The sequence below is a fragment of the Sminthopsis crassicaudata genome, chromosome 6 (genome assembly GCF_048593235.1).
Source record: "Sminthopsis crassicaudata isolate SCR6 chromosome 6, ASM4859323v1, whole genome shotgun sequence".
NCBI lineage: Eukaryota > Metazoa > Chordata > Mammalia > Dasyuromorphia > Dasyuridae > Sminthopsis > Sminthopsis crassicaudata.
This window is the reverse complement of record NC_133622.1, coordinates 225,405,295-225,424,158: the sequence shown is the minus strand read 5'-3', so window position 1 is coordinate 225,424,158 and position 18,864 is coordinate 225,405,295. Positions and strand designations below refer to the sequence as shown.

At 39.3% G+C, this 18,864-nt stretch overlaps 1 protein-coding gene across 1 annotated transcript in view; it reads right to left on the bottom strand.

Annotated features, from left to right (window-relative positions):
* PRR5L (proline rich 5 like) overlaps positions 1 to 18,864 on the bottom strand; it is a 134,067-nt gene that overhangs the window by 100,682 nt on the left and 14,521 nt on the right. Inside the window, exon 2 of the mRNA XM_074276620.1 lies at positions 9,803 to 9,932. Coding sequence (XP_074132721.1) covers positions 9,803 to 9,826 — 24 coding nt within the window. The 5' untranslated portion in view covers positions 9,827 to 9,932. The remainder of the gene's footprint in view (positions 1 to 9,802; positions 9,933 to 18,864) is intronic.

Below are 18,864 nucleotides of genomic sequence, written 5' to 3'. Positions count from 1 at the left end.
TACATGCAGCATGAATAATATTAGTGAAGTATTCCTTTCAGGCCTGTGTTTCTTAGTAGTCATATCATTAAGAGAATCTCTGACTTCAGACCCAACCTATGACTCTAGAAAGCCATTTGCCCTTTCTAGACCTCAGTTTTCCCATCTGTAAAATGAGACTGGACTTAGTCTCTGAAATTCCACATGTAGACAGTCCTATGATCCTATAGTCTATCCCTTTATGCATACCACTCCATTTAAGCTCTCAGATGATGGAATATCAGCTAATCATCTCACCCACAACTTCATTCTCATAGATGAGGAAGCTGAGACCAAATTTATACAAACCAGTGAGTAGTTTCAATCCAGAACTAAAATAATTAGAATAACAAAGTATTTTTTCCAAATAAGATCTTATTTTATCTTCACAACAACCCTGGAAGGCAGATGCTATTATTATCCCCATTTTACAGATGGGGATATCAGAATCTGCTTCATTTCTCCTCTTATTACACTATAAAAGCCCTCTTTCACTAGTTCTAGTCTCAGAAGAGTTAGAAAATAAGAATAACAGTTGACAATATGTAACTTCTGAAGGTTGGAGAAATCTTTATTTACATTGTCTCTTTTTATCCTTCCTCTAGTGAGTTGTTTTATAAGTATTATTTCCCATTTTATAGAGGAGAAAACTAAGTCTGGAGGAGACAAATTGAAGTTCCATAGCCACACAGCGTAATTATAAGAGACAGGAGGCAAACCCAGTTCTTTCCTGACTTCAAATATAGCTAGCTCTCTTTCCACTCTTACTGTCCTGCCTCTAAAATAGCTGATCAGCATACCCTAGGTCAAATCAACAAGTAGATTAAATGACTTCTATATGCCAGGTACTATGCTAAATGCTGAAGACACAAAGAAGACCTGAACTTAAGAAGGTAATGATCTAATGGGGAGTTAAAGATACAAAGCAAAATCCTCTATATTCCCACATATTCATAGCAGCGTGTTTGAGGGTAATGAAGAACACTCTTTGGGGAAACTGGCTAAACAAAATACGGCATGTGAATGCAATGGGAAGCTATTCTACCATAAGAAACAACAATTCTGAAGAAGCCAGACACACATGGGAAGACACATGAATAAGTACAGAGTAGAAACAAAAAAAAAAAAAAAAAGGAAAACAATATACACAAGGACAACAGCAGAAAGAATCCCAAATAAACAACATGTAATATAGTGACCAACCTTTATCCCAGAGAAAAGTTGAAAATATATTTTTACCTCCCATCTTTGTAGCGGTGGGACACTATGGGTATAAAATATTGCCTATACTGGCAAGCATGTTTAATGTGTTGGTTAGTTTTGCTTAACCACTTTCCCCCACCCCCATTTAAAAAAAAAACTATTAAAAGGAATGATTCACTTGTTAAAGGAAATAGGAGGCTACTGCTAGAAATGATCTGGAAATAGAACATCTGAAAAATTAGATTTTTTAAAAGAAATTAATCACCAGCTTCTGAATATAAGCATTTGTTCATGGATTGGTCATATATCCTTTGCCACCCGCTCCAGTCTTTAAACCCCCTATGCTAAATAATTACAGTGGGGAGGGGAAGAGGGTGGTTGCTATGTGAAATAATCCAATGTAATCAATCAACATTACTTGTAATAAATTATGAAAATATTATTAAAAAATCACAAAATACTATACAAATATATAGTCTTTTTATTTAGATAAGTCATCAGGCATTTCTTTAAAACAAAGTTGTGAGTCACTCAAAGGGCAGAAGCACGTGGGCAGGTTGCGACACATTACCCACTGATAATTATGCAAGAAACACATATATCTGAAAGATAGTTATGACTAGAAAGGAGATAGGCTGGTCATGGATCATGTCATCTCCAACCCCTGTTCCCTTGCAAGGTCTGTGCCTCTCTCCCGAGAGGGACTCTTTCCCCACCTCCATCTAGAAAGAACATCCTTAGTTTCCTCTAAAGCTCATCAAGTACCATTGACTATATAGGCCATTACAAATTCCCCCAGGTAGTCATGCCTTCCTCCATCACTTTACATTGCTTTTATATACACCTCTATGAGTACATGTCTTCCTCAATAACTGATAAGCTTCTGGAGGGCAGGGACCAGTTCATTTTTATATCTGTTTCCCCAGCACCTAGCACAATGCATGAAACACACAGTAGGAATTCAATAAATGCTGATTGGTTCTGGAATCAGTTGAATAAATAGAGATAATATATATTTTTTAAAAATGATGAAATCAAGTAGTGAGAAGAAATGTATTGGGTGAAAGGGAAAGGGAGAAGCAGAATGATGCAAATTACCTGCTATATAAAAAAGAGGCAAGAAAAAGCTTTTACCATAGAGGTGAAAGGGGCAGGAAAAGGGGAGTGAGTGAACCTTACTCTCATCAGAATTGGCTGAAATAGGAAAGAACACATATATTTAATAGAGGTATAGAAATCTATTTTACCCTGCAGGAAAATAGGATGGGAATGGGATATGAGAAGGGGGGGGGAATGATAAAAGAGAGGGCTTATTGGGGGAGGGAGTGGTCAGTAGCAAAACACTTTTGAGGAGGGTGAAACACGTTGGGTGAAAGGAGAGAGAATAAATGGGAGGAAATACAATTAGTAATAGTAATGGTAAAAAAAATTTGAAGCAAATTTCTCTGATGAAATATTAGTGTTTTCTGGGAAATGAAGAGCAGGATGCTCTCAGGAAAAACAAACAAACAAGCCCCTGAAAGTCCTCCATGAGCAAAGTGAAATATACTGTATACAAAGTAAAAACAATGTTCTGGGATGAGCAGTCCAATCATACACAACTACTCTGAAGGACTTTTGAATATTTTTCCCCCCTGAGGCTGGGGTTAAGTGACTTGCCCAAGATCACACAGCTCAGAAGTGTTAAGTGTCTGAGATCAGATTTGATCTCGGGTACTCCTGACTTCAGGGCTGGTGCTTTACCCACTGTACCACCTAGCTGCCCCCTCTGAAGGACTTTTGATAAGGAATCCTATCAAACCCAGAGAAGGAATTGATTAGGTCTGAATACAGATCGAAGCATTCTCTATTTCTCTATCTCTCTATTTTAAAAAAAAATTATTATTATTTTTTAAATTTTATAATTATAAATTTTTGACAGTATATATGTAGGAGTAATTTTTATAACATTATCCCTTGTATTCATTTTTCTAAATTATCCCCCCCTCCCCCCGATGACAGGCAATCCCATACATTTTACATGTGTTACAGTATAACCTAGATACAATACATGTGTGTAAATGCCATTTTCTTGTTGCACATTAAGTATTAGCTTCCGAAGGTATAAGTAACCTGGGTAGATAGACAGTAGTGCTAACAATTTACATTCGCTTCCCAGTGTTCCTTCTCTGGGTGTAGTTGTTTCTGTCCATCACTGATCAACTGGAAGTGTATCTCTCTATTTTTAACTTAATTTTTCTCGAGGGTTTTTATTTTCATTCTATTTTTTTTTCACAGCCTGACATTTATTGAAATGTTTTGCATAACTTCACATGTGGTTTCTTGATTGTGAGTGGGGATAAGGGAGAGGACCTAGAACTCAAAAATCTTTAAAAAATATTTTAATGTAATTGGGGGAAATATTACATAAACAAACAAAACAAATTAAATCCATTTGCCAGAATCTGAACGCTTGTTTCAAAGCCCAGTTGTTCTCCTATACTGGCCTGCCTAAGCTGACACTTAGTAAAATTGGCTAGAAATATTGACATTCCTGGATTAAGCCACCTCCTCAAATGAATAAATGAAATATTTTGCTAGACGTTTACTAGATATTGGGGGTACAGAGAGAAAAGCAACACAATCTCTGCTCCTATTCTCATATGGGAAACAGCACATGGAAGGCTTCGGCTATAAGTCATATAAAAAGGGCGCAGCAGCATACTGCCATTTCTTTCATGCCATTTCCATTGATAACATGTCATTAGTTTGTGAATTCATTGGAATGCTATTGCCATTGTTAATGACTCTGGTCAAGGGACAAGGATCATTACACTTGTGCTAAGGCTTTCCGGCTTAGGATAAAGGATGCTTTTCCATCCAACAGATTCAATGTGTTGTCAGTGTGAATTTCCACTATATATACATGGGCAGGTTAGGGAATACCAATGCCCTTTCAAATGGGATTCCACCATGTTATAACATAGTCTTCTTTAATAGTTCCCAACCATTTTTACACACATATATTGTATCTAGGTTATATTGTAACACATGTAAAATGTATGGGATTGCCTGTCATCGGGGGGAGGGAGTAGAGGGAGGGGGGGATAATCTGGAAAAATGAATACAAGGGATAATATTATAAAAAATATATATAATAATAATAAAAATAGTTCCCAACCAGGATCCTTGAATCCATAAGTGGAACTGGATCTAAGGTTAAAACTTGGACCATTTCAACCAGACTTCTATCTCTGAGATCTGCAAAAACAATTCTAATTTTTCTCTCTTTAAATCAATCCATATGCACTTATTTAGAACTACTTAGAACTATTTAGAACCTATAATGTGCCAGGTACCTTGGTATATATTGAAAAGAATACAAAGACAAAAGATGGGATAGTCCTTGCCCTATTGGAGTTTACATACTACTGATATGAAATGACTCACCATAAATAAGCCAACATACTTTCAGTTTAACTAATAAATAATATGTCTTGTGCCTATATATATATATGTATATATATATATATGACTATTTTTCAACTCTATATAGATTCAAATGTAATTAATAAAATATAAATTCATTCAAAAGCAATATTAAGTACATGGAAGCTTTTCTCATATCAACAGTTAACAGTACAACTTGTATTACCTGGGGTTCTGTGCCATTTTTTTTAACATTTAAAAAGGGATCCTCCAAAACTATTGGGAACCACTGGGGCTCCATCATTTCAGTGGAGTGGGAAGACCTGCTTCTTCTGTTCTTCTTGCCCTGATCTGGTTGACTCCCTTCTTTCCCCTTAGTATGTTCTTTCTCTATTTCAGGCAAATAGCAGAACATTTCTAGAGAAGGAAAAAACTTACACTGAGGTCCCAGGCAGGCATGGAACAGGTACTTTCTATGAACGCAGGACCATCTGCAAGGTTCTGGCAGTAGAAGAAGGACCGGGGAGTTCTAATGACTAATCACTGTCCAGCTGAGATTTCCTGGCTGACGATGTTCCTGGACAGTCTGCTGGAAGTTAAAAAGGGATTGTTCCTCTCCGTTCTTGTGGGAGGAGTGGGATGACGTAGACCCAAAGAGCTCTTAGCAACGTTTATCCACCAGGGAGGTAAAAGGGACCAAAATCCAGGCAAAGGGGACCAATATCCCCCCGTTAAGCTAGCTCTGCACTCATGGGCCAGCTCCCCATGAACCCACTGCTAAGGATCTACTGGTGTTCTTTGCTTTTCTTTTTCCAAAGGCAGTCCAGTGCTCAGGAGCACCCAGAGGATGACATCATGCTACAGTGGACACAACCCAATACTTGGAGCCAGAGGACATGGGTTCCACTGGCTATTTAGTAGTTCTGTGACTTGTACATGACTTTTCCTTGTGTTTTGGGGCAGCATTAAAAATTTGTCTGAGTCCTTTGCAGCTAGGGCTTCCCTTATCAAAGAGTTAGCAGAAGGTGAGAAAAATCAGCTGATATAAGGGGAAAGTCCTTGAGAGAAACCTGCCCTGGGAAAATGTTAGCCTTCAAGTCGAGACACCTAGAGAATCATGAAGTAGCTGGGTGACCCCAGGAAAATAACTTCATCTCTGGCTTGCTCATGTATAAAACAAGGGGGATGGATAAGATGATCTCTAAAAAGCCTATTTTTTTCACATTATTTTCTCTTATAGACCCTATAGAGTATATCATGGAGGACTGAGATGAATTCAAGCCCCTTCTTTCATCTTGTAGATGAAAGAGCAACTTTCTAAGCCTAAAGGCTGTGAAACGGTGCTAGCCTGCATTGTTAAAGGTATTTCCTCACCTGGGAGTTCCCTATATTAGTGAAATCATAGGTACCATGTCTATCCCTATATGTTCTACACTACACTCAAATTTGACTCTGAGGCTGTCCCCCTAAAGTCAACAGAAATATTCCCACATCCTTATATTTGTATAGATTATACTGCATGCATGGAGCACAGGCCATCCTTCCCTCCTTCAAGGTTTGTCTGTGATGCCATCCCCATCATAAATCTTCCCCTGATTCCAACTTTCTCAAGCCCCAAAAGTGTTCTCTCCCATCTCAGGTTTTTCTAGAACTCTTTCTTCTAGCTCTATTCTGGGAAGCCATTATCCTTATACCTCAGATTTTCTGAGAACCCTTTTTCTAGATCTATTCTGTGAACCCATCATCCTTATTCAATTATCTTGTTGTCTTTATTCAACTTTATTCAGTTGCCTTGTCCCCTTTCTCCCTACCACCCAAGTAGAACTTGAATTCCCTTATAGGAGTGTGTGTGTGTGTGTGTGTGTGTGTGTGTGTGTGTGTGTGTGTGTGTGTGTGTGTATTTAGCCCCTTGCACATAATCTAACAGGAGAAGGATATGGCAGATCATTTCAGCATATTTGGCATGAATACCCCAAATGAGATCATGAGGAGTCATACACAAGTGAAACTGAACAAACACAACCTACAAAGTCCCACTTGGCCCTCCCCGTTGTCTAATCCTTTAGGGCAGAGGCTGAATTTCACCTTTCTTTCTACCCCACTATGCTTAGCACAATGCCTGGCATTTAGGAGACACTTAATAAATTCCTCTGGATGTGATTTACAAGAATTATTTGTTGAGATAAGCTGGAGCACACACCCAGCACTGAGCACAATTCTTTGTGGGGGGAAATAAGTATGTTAAATTGAATTGCAAATAAATTAATTAGGTTCTTACTTACAGATGATTAATTAGTGAGCTATCTTAAATCCATTAGAATCCCTAAAGCCTAGGACAAATGATAAAAAAAAAAATTCAAAAGTAGGCTGAAATTTCTAGAGTAATCAATACTGTCCTCCTGCTGGTGCTTAGTAATCATAAAACCTGAATTTACTGTTTTCCTGCTACTATTTCCTTTATCTTTTCTTGGATATCTAGTCGTGTTTCCCAAAACTTTGTTCTAGATGGTATTGTAATTTGGGAACCCACCACAAAGACTTCTGGCCCTTCCTCAGTTTCAAACCCACTGACCACAAGCTGATAGTCACGCCTTCAATTGGCGAGTTCCAAGCAACTGCACATCAGATAGACGGAAATTTGACATTACTTCCTGTTTTGTTTTCACTGTGGTTACAGGGTCAGTTCAGTAAAAATGGAAACCATATTCTATATTTTCCTGCCTCTTTACTTCAGAAATGATGAATGTGTCTTATGGTAAGCCCTATTAGCATATGAGTTTGCATTATGAATGTATTAGAATAATAATAATGGACAAATTAATTTCTATAGCATTTTGTGGCTTTTTTGCAAAGTACTTTCCACATGGGTAGCACCTGTATTATCTACAAGATCTCCATCTGGTAGATAAGAAAATGAGTTTGACTCCCAGATGAGGAAACTCTCATCCAATGAAGTTCTCTGAAAGAAATGACCAGCGCCCTGAGAAAGAGTCCATTTCACAGTATCATGTAATGAGTAGATCATCAGCCTTAGAGCCAGGAAGATCCAGGAGTAAGAATTAACTGTCTCTGAGACATACAGGCTGTCATCCCAGGTAAGTCACTTAACCTGTCCCTGGCCCAGGTACTTCTGTGAGGTTAAAAGTCACAGAGAAGGTGCTGACCTGCACTGGGAAAGGGAATTTGCCTCCCTCAGGGACTCCAAGGTCACCAGCCTTCACCACACTCTCCCAGACACAGTCCTGACTCTTAAGACTATTTTCTCCACCATGACATCAGGTGATGCCTTCTCCCCACTTCCCCTTTTTCAGCTTCCTTTTATGGAATGTCCTACCCCCATTAGAATCTCAATTCCCACAGTCTCCCACTCTATCCAATGGCCATCTCCAGTCATCCTGACCTGGGTGAAGATTGGGAGAAGAAGAGTGGTGACTTTGCACAGCTCTCCCTCTCTCCAATCCAATTTACTCCCATGTCATGGTATCATCTCTTCCAGAACAAAGGACACAAAAACAGGATTTGGGGGCAGAGACCACCTTTCTTCTTGCTTGTTTGTGTATTCCCCGCATTAATAAATGCCAGATGGCTTGCTGACTGTATAGAATCTGCCAAATGTCACCTAGCAAGGTTGCACCATTATGTCCCATCTCTCATGACACAAGTTTTGTTAATAATAATATCAACCCTAGCTGTGTGACCCTGGGCAAGTCACTTAACCCCAAATGCCTCAGCAAAAAATTAATAAAATAATAATAATAATAATAGCATTAACCAATGAGACTTGTAAAAAGCTCTTTATGTACACTTTGCCATCTGAGCCCAGCAGGAAGCTGGGCGGCAAGCACTTTATTTTTAACTAGACGCATGACTGAATTAATACAGACAGCTCCCTCCAACAATGCAGATCAGCATTTAGAATCAGAAGCAGAAGGGAACTTGGGAGGTCAACCCTCTCATTTTACAGATAGGGAAACTGAGGTCCAGAGTGGCTGGGCCAAATCATCAAAATGCTAAGACAGATAGGAAGGGTTTATAGTATAAGAGTTTTACATGGTCCAGAACCATCCCTATTATGGAGAATAAAAGGCCTGCCACCTTAAAGCCTGAAACAGCATTTTCTGACCCACTGGGACAGAGAAAGGAAACAGCACTAGCTATCTGTAGCACCCCAGCAAAGACGGAAGGTGCAAGGCCAGGAGGCCATTGTCCCTATTAAAAGGAAATTCTCCCGCTTATCCTAGAGGCCCTTCTATGAGGAGGCTGGGGACAGCAGAGTCCAGAAGGCCAAGCTTCTTCCTTAGCCAAACAGCTCAGGGAACAATAGGCTCAAGGGAAGTCAGGACACCTCTGCCATTGGACTTCCCCACCGGAAACCCAGGTTATAATAAAGGGCCTCCTGCTTCCTCTTCCTTAATGATCTTGGGGCAGCTCCAGTCAGGCCCTGAGAATGGCATTCTAAAAAAAAAAAAAATGCCAGATTGGGACTGCTGGAAGCTTTTCTATTTTTAAAGTATTCTGTTTAAACCCAATTAAATACCTTTTATAAATAAAACACTATGAGGGAAGGACACTAAAGAGCACTTGCTGGTTTTGGAGTTGGAAAACAGTTTCAAATTCCAGACTGACAAGTCATTTGCTATCTAGTTGTAAGTTCCCCATTTTATAGCAAGCAGATTCTCTCTTCCTGTGCACAGCGCCTCTCACTCAGTCACCTCAAGATGACATTGCTGCCGCTCTCTGATTTTGTCCCATCCTTCAGCAGCACCATCCCTTTCTGCTCCTCCTGCTCTAGCCTTCCCTCTCTCTGGGCCTTCAGGAGTGACTACCAAGTTTCTTCTCGGCTCTCCTCTGCTTCTTGCACACCTGGAAAATGGGCTTCCTGCAGGAGATGGTGCATCCCTGACCAAGCCCATTGGGCTAGACTGATGGCAGCTCCATCTGTTTCATCTCCATGGCACATCAGACCAGGAGCAGTCGGTCCTTTTGGTCCCTGCTGCTTCCAGACTTCTCTTGGTTAGATTTGGGGATGGAAGGGACCTTGGTGGCTAGGAACTACAAAGTCCTCATTTTTACAGATGAAGAAACTGAGTCCAGAGAGAGATATCACCCACTCACAGTCATCTGGGCAGCTGAGGAAGAGCCCCAAGACCCCTTTGGCAAATCTACTGCTCACCTTTCTTTGGCTGTGAGAGGTCATGTTCTTCTCTGCTGAGAAAGCTTGATTCTCATGCCTGAGGGAATCTGTGCTCCTGTTCGCGGCGGATTCCTAAAACTGCAATCTCTCCTTCTTTGAGAGCTGTCATCTGAAAGAAGAGGAAAGGATTCTTTAACCTTCAACACATCAACTACAACATCATAAGGGAGGGAGGGAGGGAGGGGGCCACACATGCCATCAAGGTCAAGGAAACAGACCTACAGAGCTAGGGCGACTTGGACTTAATGGCTTTATAGAATAATAACAGGCAACATTTATACAGCACTTACTGAGTTCTAGGCACTGAGCTTCACAATAATTATCTCATTTTATATTATTTATATGTCATGTGTATATACATGGGTATATATGTATATATATTATATATAATTAACTATATTATATTTATTTATTTTATTATTTATTTTCATTTATCTTATATATTTTTATATATTTTATTTATTATTTTATATAACATTTATTATTTATTTATTATATATAATTAACTATATTATATTTTATATATATTATATACATACATACAGATATTATATGTATATTGCTTATATATGTGTATATATATACATATATATACACATATATACACATACACATATATATATATATGGAGAGAGAGAGGAGAGGTCAGAGAAGCAGAACAGGCAGGATTTGAACCCAAGTCTCCTGACTCCAAATCCAGTATCTCCTTGTTTCTTCTCCTTTTCCTTCCTTCTTACATGGGTCATATCTACTTTTAGTTTTCTCTTCTTGAGGCTAAACTTTCTCAATTTCCTTAATCTCTCCTCTTAGGATCTGGTTAGGAGACTCCTCTCAAAGCTCTTTATCATCCATCTGACACGGCTGTCAGCATCCCACTTAAAATATGGTGCCTGGAACACAGCATAGTGGGATTATCACCTCCCTTTACCAGGAGGCTGCCTCTTGGTGATACAGCCTGATTACATTAAGCTTTTTTTTTTTTTTTTTTTTCATTTGTTGAATTGTAAAGGGCCTGTTGTTAATTATACTCCATTCCTCACTGAGCAGTAAGGGGCCTCTTCCTCTAGTGAAGGGGATTCAAAAGTCAAATTACATCTTGAATTGTGGGCCAGTCCAGCTACACAGATGGGAACTTCCAGGGCAGGACTTAATCAACTCCCATTCATTCAAAAAACTGAAAGATGCAAAAAAAGAAATTAAGTGCTGGCCAGCGTCCTTAGGCAACAGCAGTTCCTAGCTTTCTTTGAAGGAATTAAACTACTTAAGAGAACTGAGTCTCTAAGGTTAAATCCTAGCCTGGGGCGACAACAGGGAGTAACCTGAGGAAAACTAGTTAAGGACTCCAAACCTTAGGCAATCATCAATTAGCATTTCTAGAACAGCTACTTTATTTCACCAGCTCAGGTAGGTACTGGGGATTCAGAAATAAAGAATGGAATGATCCCACTCAAAAGGAGCTTAAGTTCTAATGAGGGAACTAGTAAGAATCCTTCCATGTCTCTATCCTTGTATCCATCCACCCATCCATCTCTCTCTGTCCATCTGTCACTGTCTCTGTCTGTCTTTCTCTTTCTCTTTGTCTGTCTCTATCTCTCATCTCTCTCTGTGTGTGTCTCATCTGTCTCTCTGTCTCTTCCTGTCTCTCTCATCTTTCTGTCTGTTTTTTGTCTCATCTCTCTGTCTCTATCATCTCTCTGTCTCTGTGTGTCTGTCTCTTTCAGTCTCTCTCATCTCCCCCTCTTTTTGTCTCTGTGTCTGTGTCTCTTATTTCTCTCTCTTTCTCATCTCTCTCTGTCCATCTGTCACTGTCTGTCTTTCTCTTTCTCTGTCTGTCTCTGTCTCTCATCTCTCTCTCTGTGTCTCTTGTTTCTTTCTCTCTTTCTCATCTGTCTCTCTGTCTCTTCCTGTCTCTCTCATCTTTCTGTCTGTTTTTTGTCTCATCTCTCTGTCTCTATCATCTCTCTGTCTCTGTGTGTCTGTCTCTTTCAGTCTCTCTCATCTCCCCCTCTTTTTGTCTCTGTGTCTGTGTCTCTTATTTCTCTCTCTTTCTCATCTCTCTCTGTCCATCTGTCACTGTCTGTCTTTCTCTTTCTCTGTCTGTCTCTGTCTCTCATCTCTCTCTCTGTGTCTCTTGTTTCTTTCTCTCTTTCTCATCTGTCTCTCTGTCTCTTCCTGTCTCTCTCATCTTTCTGTCTGTTTTTGTCTCATCTGTCTCTTTCTCTGTCTCTATCATCTCTCTGTCTCTCTCTGTGTGTCTCTGTCTCTTTCAGTCTCTCTCATCTCCCCCTCTTTTTGTCTCTGTGTCTGTGTCTCTTTTATTTCTCTCTCTCTTTCTCATCTCATCTCTCTCTGTCTCTCTCTGTCTCATCCCTGTCTCTCTCATCTCTGTCTATCTCTCTTTCTCTCTCCCTCCCCTTGTATTCAAAATAGAAAGGGAATACATGCACAAATATACTAACTCATTAAGTAGCAGGCAGTTTGAGAGGGAGAACTGGATCCTTCTCTGTGGCAATGCTTAAGAATGATCCTAAGCTCCTTGACATTGAATCAGGAAGAAAGAGGTTGCAAAGGTATTTACAAATTTGGGGAGGTAGACAAGATGTACTCTGTTAGTGGGAAGATCACTGGATTCAGGATCATGAGCCCTAGCTGACACTCTCACACTTAGTTCACACTGAGAAGTCCCATCACTTTAATTATTTGGAGTCTTTTAGATAACTGTTACATGAAATAACTACTACCATTTATGGCTGCTGTCATTAGCAGGTGAACTCACGGTGGGATCTGAGGTTTTTCAGTCACACTACATCCAAATTTCAGACTGTTGCTTAACTCATTGGCAACCCAGCTCTGGGTGGCCAAAACCACCCTGTGTCATGTGGGATTCCTTGACGCTCTGGGTCTGTCACATGCCCCTGACCTTCTGCTTGGTGTTCCAAAGGTCCTCTTCAGACACATCCTTCTTCTTTGGGCTAGCATGGCCTGAGAAGATAAACTCACTTCCCTTTCTCAGTATTTCTCCTTTGCTATAAGGCACTATGGGTAACTCGCTGGAAATTTTCCATATTATTCTCTTGCCCACAGCATGAGATCATGAAAACAAAGTCAAGTTTAAAGACAGTGGGGACTGGGTACCAATCCTGCCCTGATGCTGTGTGATCAGGAGCAAATCACTTCATTCTCTCAGTCTCAATTTTCTCCTCTGTAAAAGGGGATAATAAATTTATAGTTCTCAAACTGGCATCATTAGGGTGGATAACACACCTTAGACATCTTTCAAACATTCAAATAAGATATGAATATCAGTTCCCTTATTTCTTATTCTTCTTCTTCTTAAAAGGCAATTAAAATTAAAATAATAATAAAATATTCTAAATTATTATTATTATTATTATTATTATTATTATTATTATTATTATTATTATTATTATTATTATTATTATTATTATTATAAAAAGTCCCTGCCACGGTGGCTGCAGAGCTGGATGAAGAATCTGGACAATGTGGATTTAATTCTAACCTCTGATCCCAAGTAATTTATATAACTTCTCAATGCCCCAAATGGGTCTCTAACATTATAAGTTGCATAAAGTCTACATTAGTAAAAGAATTATCCTAATTTGGAACTCAAAAATTATTTTTAATGTAACTGAGAATAAATAAGATGAAAGCATTCTTTAAAAAAAAATAAAATACAGACATTTTCTTTAGCTGGGAGTTCCCTGCACTACTGAAATGATAGATCTGTTTGCGGCGGGGAGAGAGGGAAGGTTATTCTCTCTATCACACCTTCACCATTCTCCAAAGCCACACCACTCAAGGACCAAAAGACCTTCTCTGGAGCTCCAGCCTTCAAGAACCCACATTCAATGAAACTTTTTGAGGTCTGCAAATCTTTCTACGAGATTATCTCTTTTTCTATTGTCTCATTCAATCAATAAGCATTTAGTAATCACCTACAAAATGGCAGGTTCTATATTTGTTTCTGGTAAAATAAATACAATGAATGAGACCATCCCTACCAATGGGGAATGTGCATTCTCAAATAAGGCCATATAGAATAATTAGAGAATAAATACAAGGTAGTTAATGAAAAAGCAGTTTGAGGGACCCCCACTTTGGAGAAATGGAGAAATGTATTTGTTAAATAAGCTTATTCTAAATCTAAGTGGGTCTAAAAATCTCAGGTCCATTTAGTTTAGGCAAATACTCAAAGATATTTGCCTACATTGACCCCTACTGGTGAGATAAGTAATACATGAAATATTGTCTGTAACTCCTGACTGCTGAGTAAAACTTCCTGATTTTCATTTTCAATTTTCATTTTTCATTTTTATTTTTATTTTTTACTTTTATTCACTTTCTTTAATAGATTGGTCCCGAGAGCAAAGATACAATTTGCATTTATGTAAATAGGGGAAGTTTTGAGAATTAATTTTTAAAAAGTTTATTAAGTGTATATGGAGCAGATGCTTTTTGGTCTTAGTTACCTCATCAGTCATGTATGAGAGGGTAGAAGCAGGTGAGCTGACTGAGGCATACTGAAGCTCTAGATTAGAACCCCTGTAACTTTATCAGGATATAGGACATGTTCTCAAGAACACGGGCCTCCAGACCCCTGTGTGACCCAAGCCAGAGAGTCCGAGGGGATGCTATGTTCAACCAGGTCAGGTCATGGGCAGGATCAAATTCACTTTTGCTCTGCAGGCTCCATCTGTCAGGCAGGGAACTGTACAGTTCAGTGATGGAGGGTCTGTCTAGCCGGCCAACCTTGCTCAGCCTCCCTGAAACCAGGGTCGGCCTGGTGCTCATATTTCACTCTCTCCTGCTGGGAAACGGTCAAGTGATAGAGATGGATTGCACTTGTTGGTGGCCTAATGTTTCAGGTGAAGGCTGCATGAAGGCTTAATAGAATTAATTACTTCTCCACTTTCCAAGGTGAACGGAAACAAGGGAAGAGACTCTTGACAGCCCAGGCAGCTTTAGATAGATGGACCAACAATGCTAACTAAGAGCTACAAATTCCCTGGCTCTTCCTTAGCTTGTGATTTTGACAATCAGTGACCAATTTATTAAAAGCTTACTGTATGTTGGACTCTGTGCTGGGTGCTGAAAAATTGAAAACAGCCCCTGCCCTCAGGAAGCTTCCATTCTAACAGAGGAGACAACTGACATAAAAAACTGAAAATAATTCCTGTCTTCAAGAAGGTTCCTCTCTAAAAAAGGAGACAAGTTAATATTAAAAAAAAAAATGAAAAAAGCCCCTGCCCTCAAGAAGGTTCCTCTCTAACAGAGGAGACAACTTGACATAAAAAACCTGAAAATAATTCCTGCCTTCAAGAAGGTTCCTCTCTAAAAAAGGAGACAAGTTAATATTAAAAAAAAAATGAAAAAAGCCCCTGCCCTCAAGAAGCTTCCATTCTAACAGAGGAGACAACTGACATAAAAAACTGAAAATAATTCCTGCCTTCAAGAAGGTTCCTCTCTAACAGAGGAGACACTTGACATAAAAAAAAAGAAAAATGAAAACAGCCCCTGCCTTCAAGAAGCTTCCATTCTAACAGAGGAGACAAAGGAGACAATGACTAAAAAACTGATTTTAATTCCTGCCTTCAAGAAGGTTCCGCTCTAAAAAAAGGAGACAATTTGACATAAAAAAAATGAAAACAGTCCCTGTCCTCAAAAAACTTCCACTCTAACAGAGGAGACAATTTGACATAAGTAGGCAAAGCACAAGGTGTCTCAGGAAGGGTCAGATTTATATGAGAAAAAGTAGAAGAGAGCCATGTCCTGAAAACCCGGGGCAGGGGGAGAACTGACCCAGAAGGTGCCCAAGCAGGCCAAAAAACTGAAAAAAACTGAGAAAAGGCCAAAATTTGGCAACTTTATTGTTGGCTGCTGTGGCAAATTAGGAAGAACATTTGGCAAACTGTGAGCAGGGTAAGAATGGGATTTGAATTAAAAGATCCTACATACAGAGGAGATCCTATAAACTCTTGAGTTTAGCCTCCCTGAAAAGAAATGACAGTGTACAGGTGAATTGAGGCAAATAGAGGTAAGGGACTTGCTTAAGGTCATAGAGTTAGTAAGTGTCTGAAGCTGGCTTTGAACTCAGGAAGACGCGTGTTCCTGACTCCTGGCCCAGTATCCTATAGCTGCCACTTGATATTTTGAAAAAAAATTTTTTTTTGAGAAAAAAAATGAGAAAATTCTGCATCTCCTTTGCAGAAATGAAGACTACATTTATAGAATAAGGCACAGGCTCTCTTCATATGTAGTTGCTTATTTGAATGAATTGCTTTTAAAAAAAAAAGTCTTTAAACAAAGTTTCTATAGCTCCATTCACCATCTGTGGAATTTACTAAAACAAGATTATCTCTCCCTAACCACAGCTTCCTTAATTGTACCATCTCTCCCTATTATGTCAACTTGAAGACAAGGGAAGGCAGGGGGAGCTGTATGGGTAGCACTTGACAGTGCTTGATGCATAGGAGACACTTAATAAAATGCTTATTCATTCGTTTATCTGTTTATTCACTCCCTTAAAGTTGAGAGAGGGCAGAGCTATATCAACAAGCACTCATTAAGTGCCTACTGAGTTCCAAGCACCAGGAGGATACATATTGGAGGAGACAAAAAAACAAACAAACAAACAAACAAAACAAGCATAACAATTATGATGCAAGAAAAAGTAGAAGTAAATGATGGGAACAAAATATCTTAGAAAATTTCCTTGGGATGTCAACAAGGATGGTGCCCTAATGGCAGTGGCCATTTGTGTTAGGTCTTGAAGGAAGAGAGGGTCTTTAAAGCACTGGGGGAGGGGAGGTAATGGGTAAAACTGTGAGAGGGTTATGGAAGGCTGTACCACCCATGAACTGAGGCATCCAGATGTCCCCAGGGAAAGCAATGTGTCTTCAAGGAATGAATTCTGCACTAGAATCCAGAGACCTGGTGTAGAAATGTGGTCTGACATATGAATTGTGGGATTCTCAGTTTTCTCATCTGTAAAATGGGGATAATAACATTTGTTCCATCAGCTTCATAAGTGGCATATTGATCTCAGAATGCCACATACAAACTTCTTTAGTTAACTATAATTATTCACTTCTTAATAATAATAAATCTGTCGGAGGAACGACATGAATCTAGCAAACAAATAATTAATTGACTGAGAGCCATTTTTATTCTAAGTTCTGAAGTTTGGGCTCTGAGCCAGACTACCTCCTTCCTGCCATTCTTAAATGGCATCCTCTTTCTTTGACCTTACTTCTGGACACCACAGTGGGGGTATGAGGAATATGGAGGGCCACGGCCATCCCCTGGAGGTCAGAGGCCTGAAGAAATCATACCTATCAAATTCTAGTTCCTTTATACGAAGGAACTATGTCACAGAGCAACATCAAAGGGCAAGCTTGAAGGGAAAAGAACCTTGTATAAAGTAGACTGGAAAGCAAGGGGTATTTGGTTACCCCAGGATAACAAGAGGGGAGGGATGTCACTGAAGCAGAGTCCGGGACCATCCCTGTCCCTCCAGTGGCCCCAAACTGATCTCATGATTTGAAGCATCATTTCCTAGCTTGGGCTGCTGGGAGAGGAGCATAATCAGGGAGGAATTCACAGATGTGGTGCTCGCGGCTCGGTTCCCAGGAATGCTGGGTTATTTTGGGCAGATTATTTCCTTTCTGGATGTCTATGAATTCCCATCTAGAAGTTAAAGTTAATAATTGCCTCCTCTCGAGCTCTGACAGATACCAAGTCAGGAAAAAGGCTGCCAGGGCCAGTATCAGAGCATCTTCCTGGGTATTTTAGGCAAAATGGTCTGGAAAACCAACTTCTAGGAAGATTTTAGGCAAAGGATGAGTCCATTGAAGAGTAACACTTCTGAACCTCCAAGGCAATTCCATTTATGAGGAGGTGTATTAGCTCAGGATAAAATGCAGCTGATTCCCCAGGCAGAGAAATGAAATTATGAATTGTCACTTTCTGTCTACCCTTTGTAGAAATGGAGTTTTTATTACCCACCATGCATTGGTTATAAATTGATTAGCTACTAACAATAAAATGCTATAAATATACATTTGACAATTCTAGTATGACTCACAAATAGACTAATAAAGAGGCAACGTGCTTATTATAAGCTAGAAAAAAGGCTAAATTGTAGGATTTTTTAAAAAAAGGAGCATCATTTTGATTTGCTCTAAAGTTAAATAAATCCAGGATAGTTCTGAAACATGATCTTAGAGAACTCATTTCATTCTTTGAGTCTCAGTTTTGGCTTCTAAATAAATGAATAGAAATGAAGAAATAATAAAACAAACAAGAAAGGAAAATCATTTTTTTCTCCGCCTCATAAAATCAGAGGGCTTAGGCTAACCCAATGTAAATGAGAATTATTTAAATAAAATTCAATAAACATTTATTTAATGCATTCTATGTTCCAGGTACCAGAGAAACAAATATAAAAAATGACAACAACTAAGTAGTCCCTTTTGGAGAATACCACTTCTCCACCTCAAGGCCTTCTAGTCTACTGGCTATAAGATATAATGGATGGAACAGTGAGGCAACAGTTAGAATTCCTTGTTCTACTCCTGGCTCTGTAGTTAGCTATACAGATAGTGGAAAGAAGGCTAAGTTTGATTTAGAAGGATATAATTCTAGGATTCTATAACTGCAAAGAATCATCCCTAACACTGACATATTGCCTTAAAGTTTGCAAATTCTTCCTTTTATATAGATCCTTATCTCTTTGAACCCTCCCAATGGCTTTGTAAGGGACATCTTTCTTTGCTCTAGGTCCTGTAGATTCTACCGGTGCAGGAAGTTCTAGATTGGAAATTGCCTGAGCCAATACAGATCAGAAAGCAAAACAGGGTCTTAAAGAGTTGCCTGGGTGGGGGGATTCGAAATTAAAAGGCTAAATGACCAGCTTCAGATCTCAAAGCCATTCCATGTCAGAGGCAAGACTTAAAATTAGGGGGTCCTGATTCCATCTAATTCTTTTCAGTGGTTTTAAACTCAAATAGAAACCTGAACCA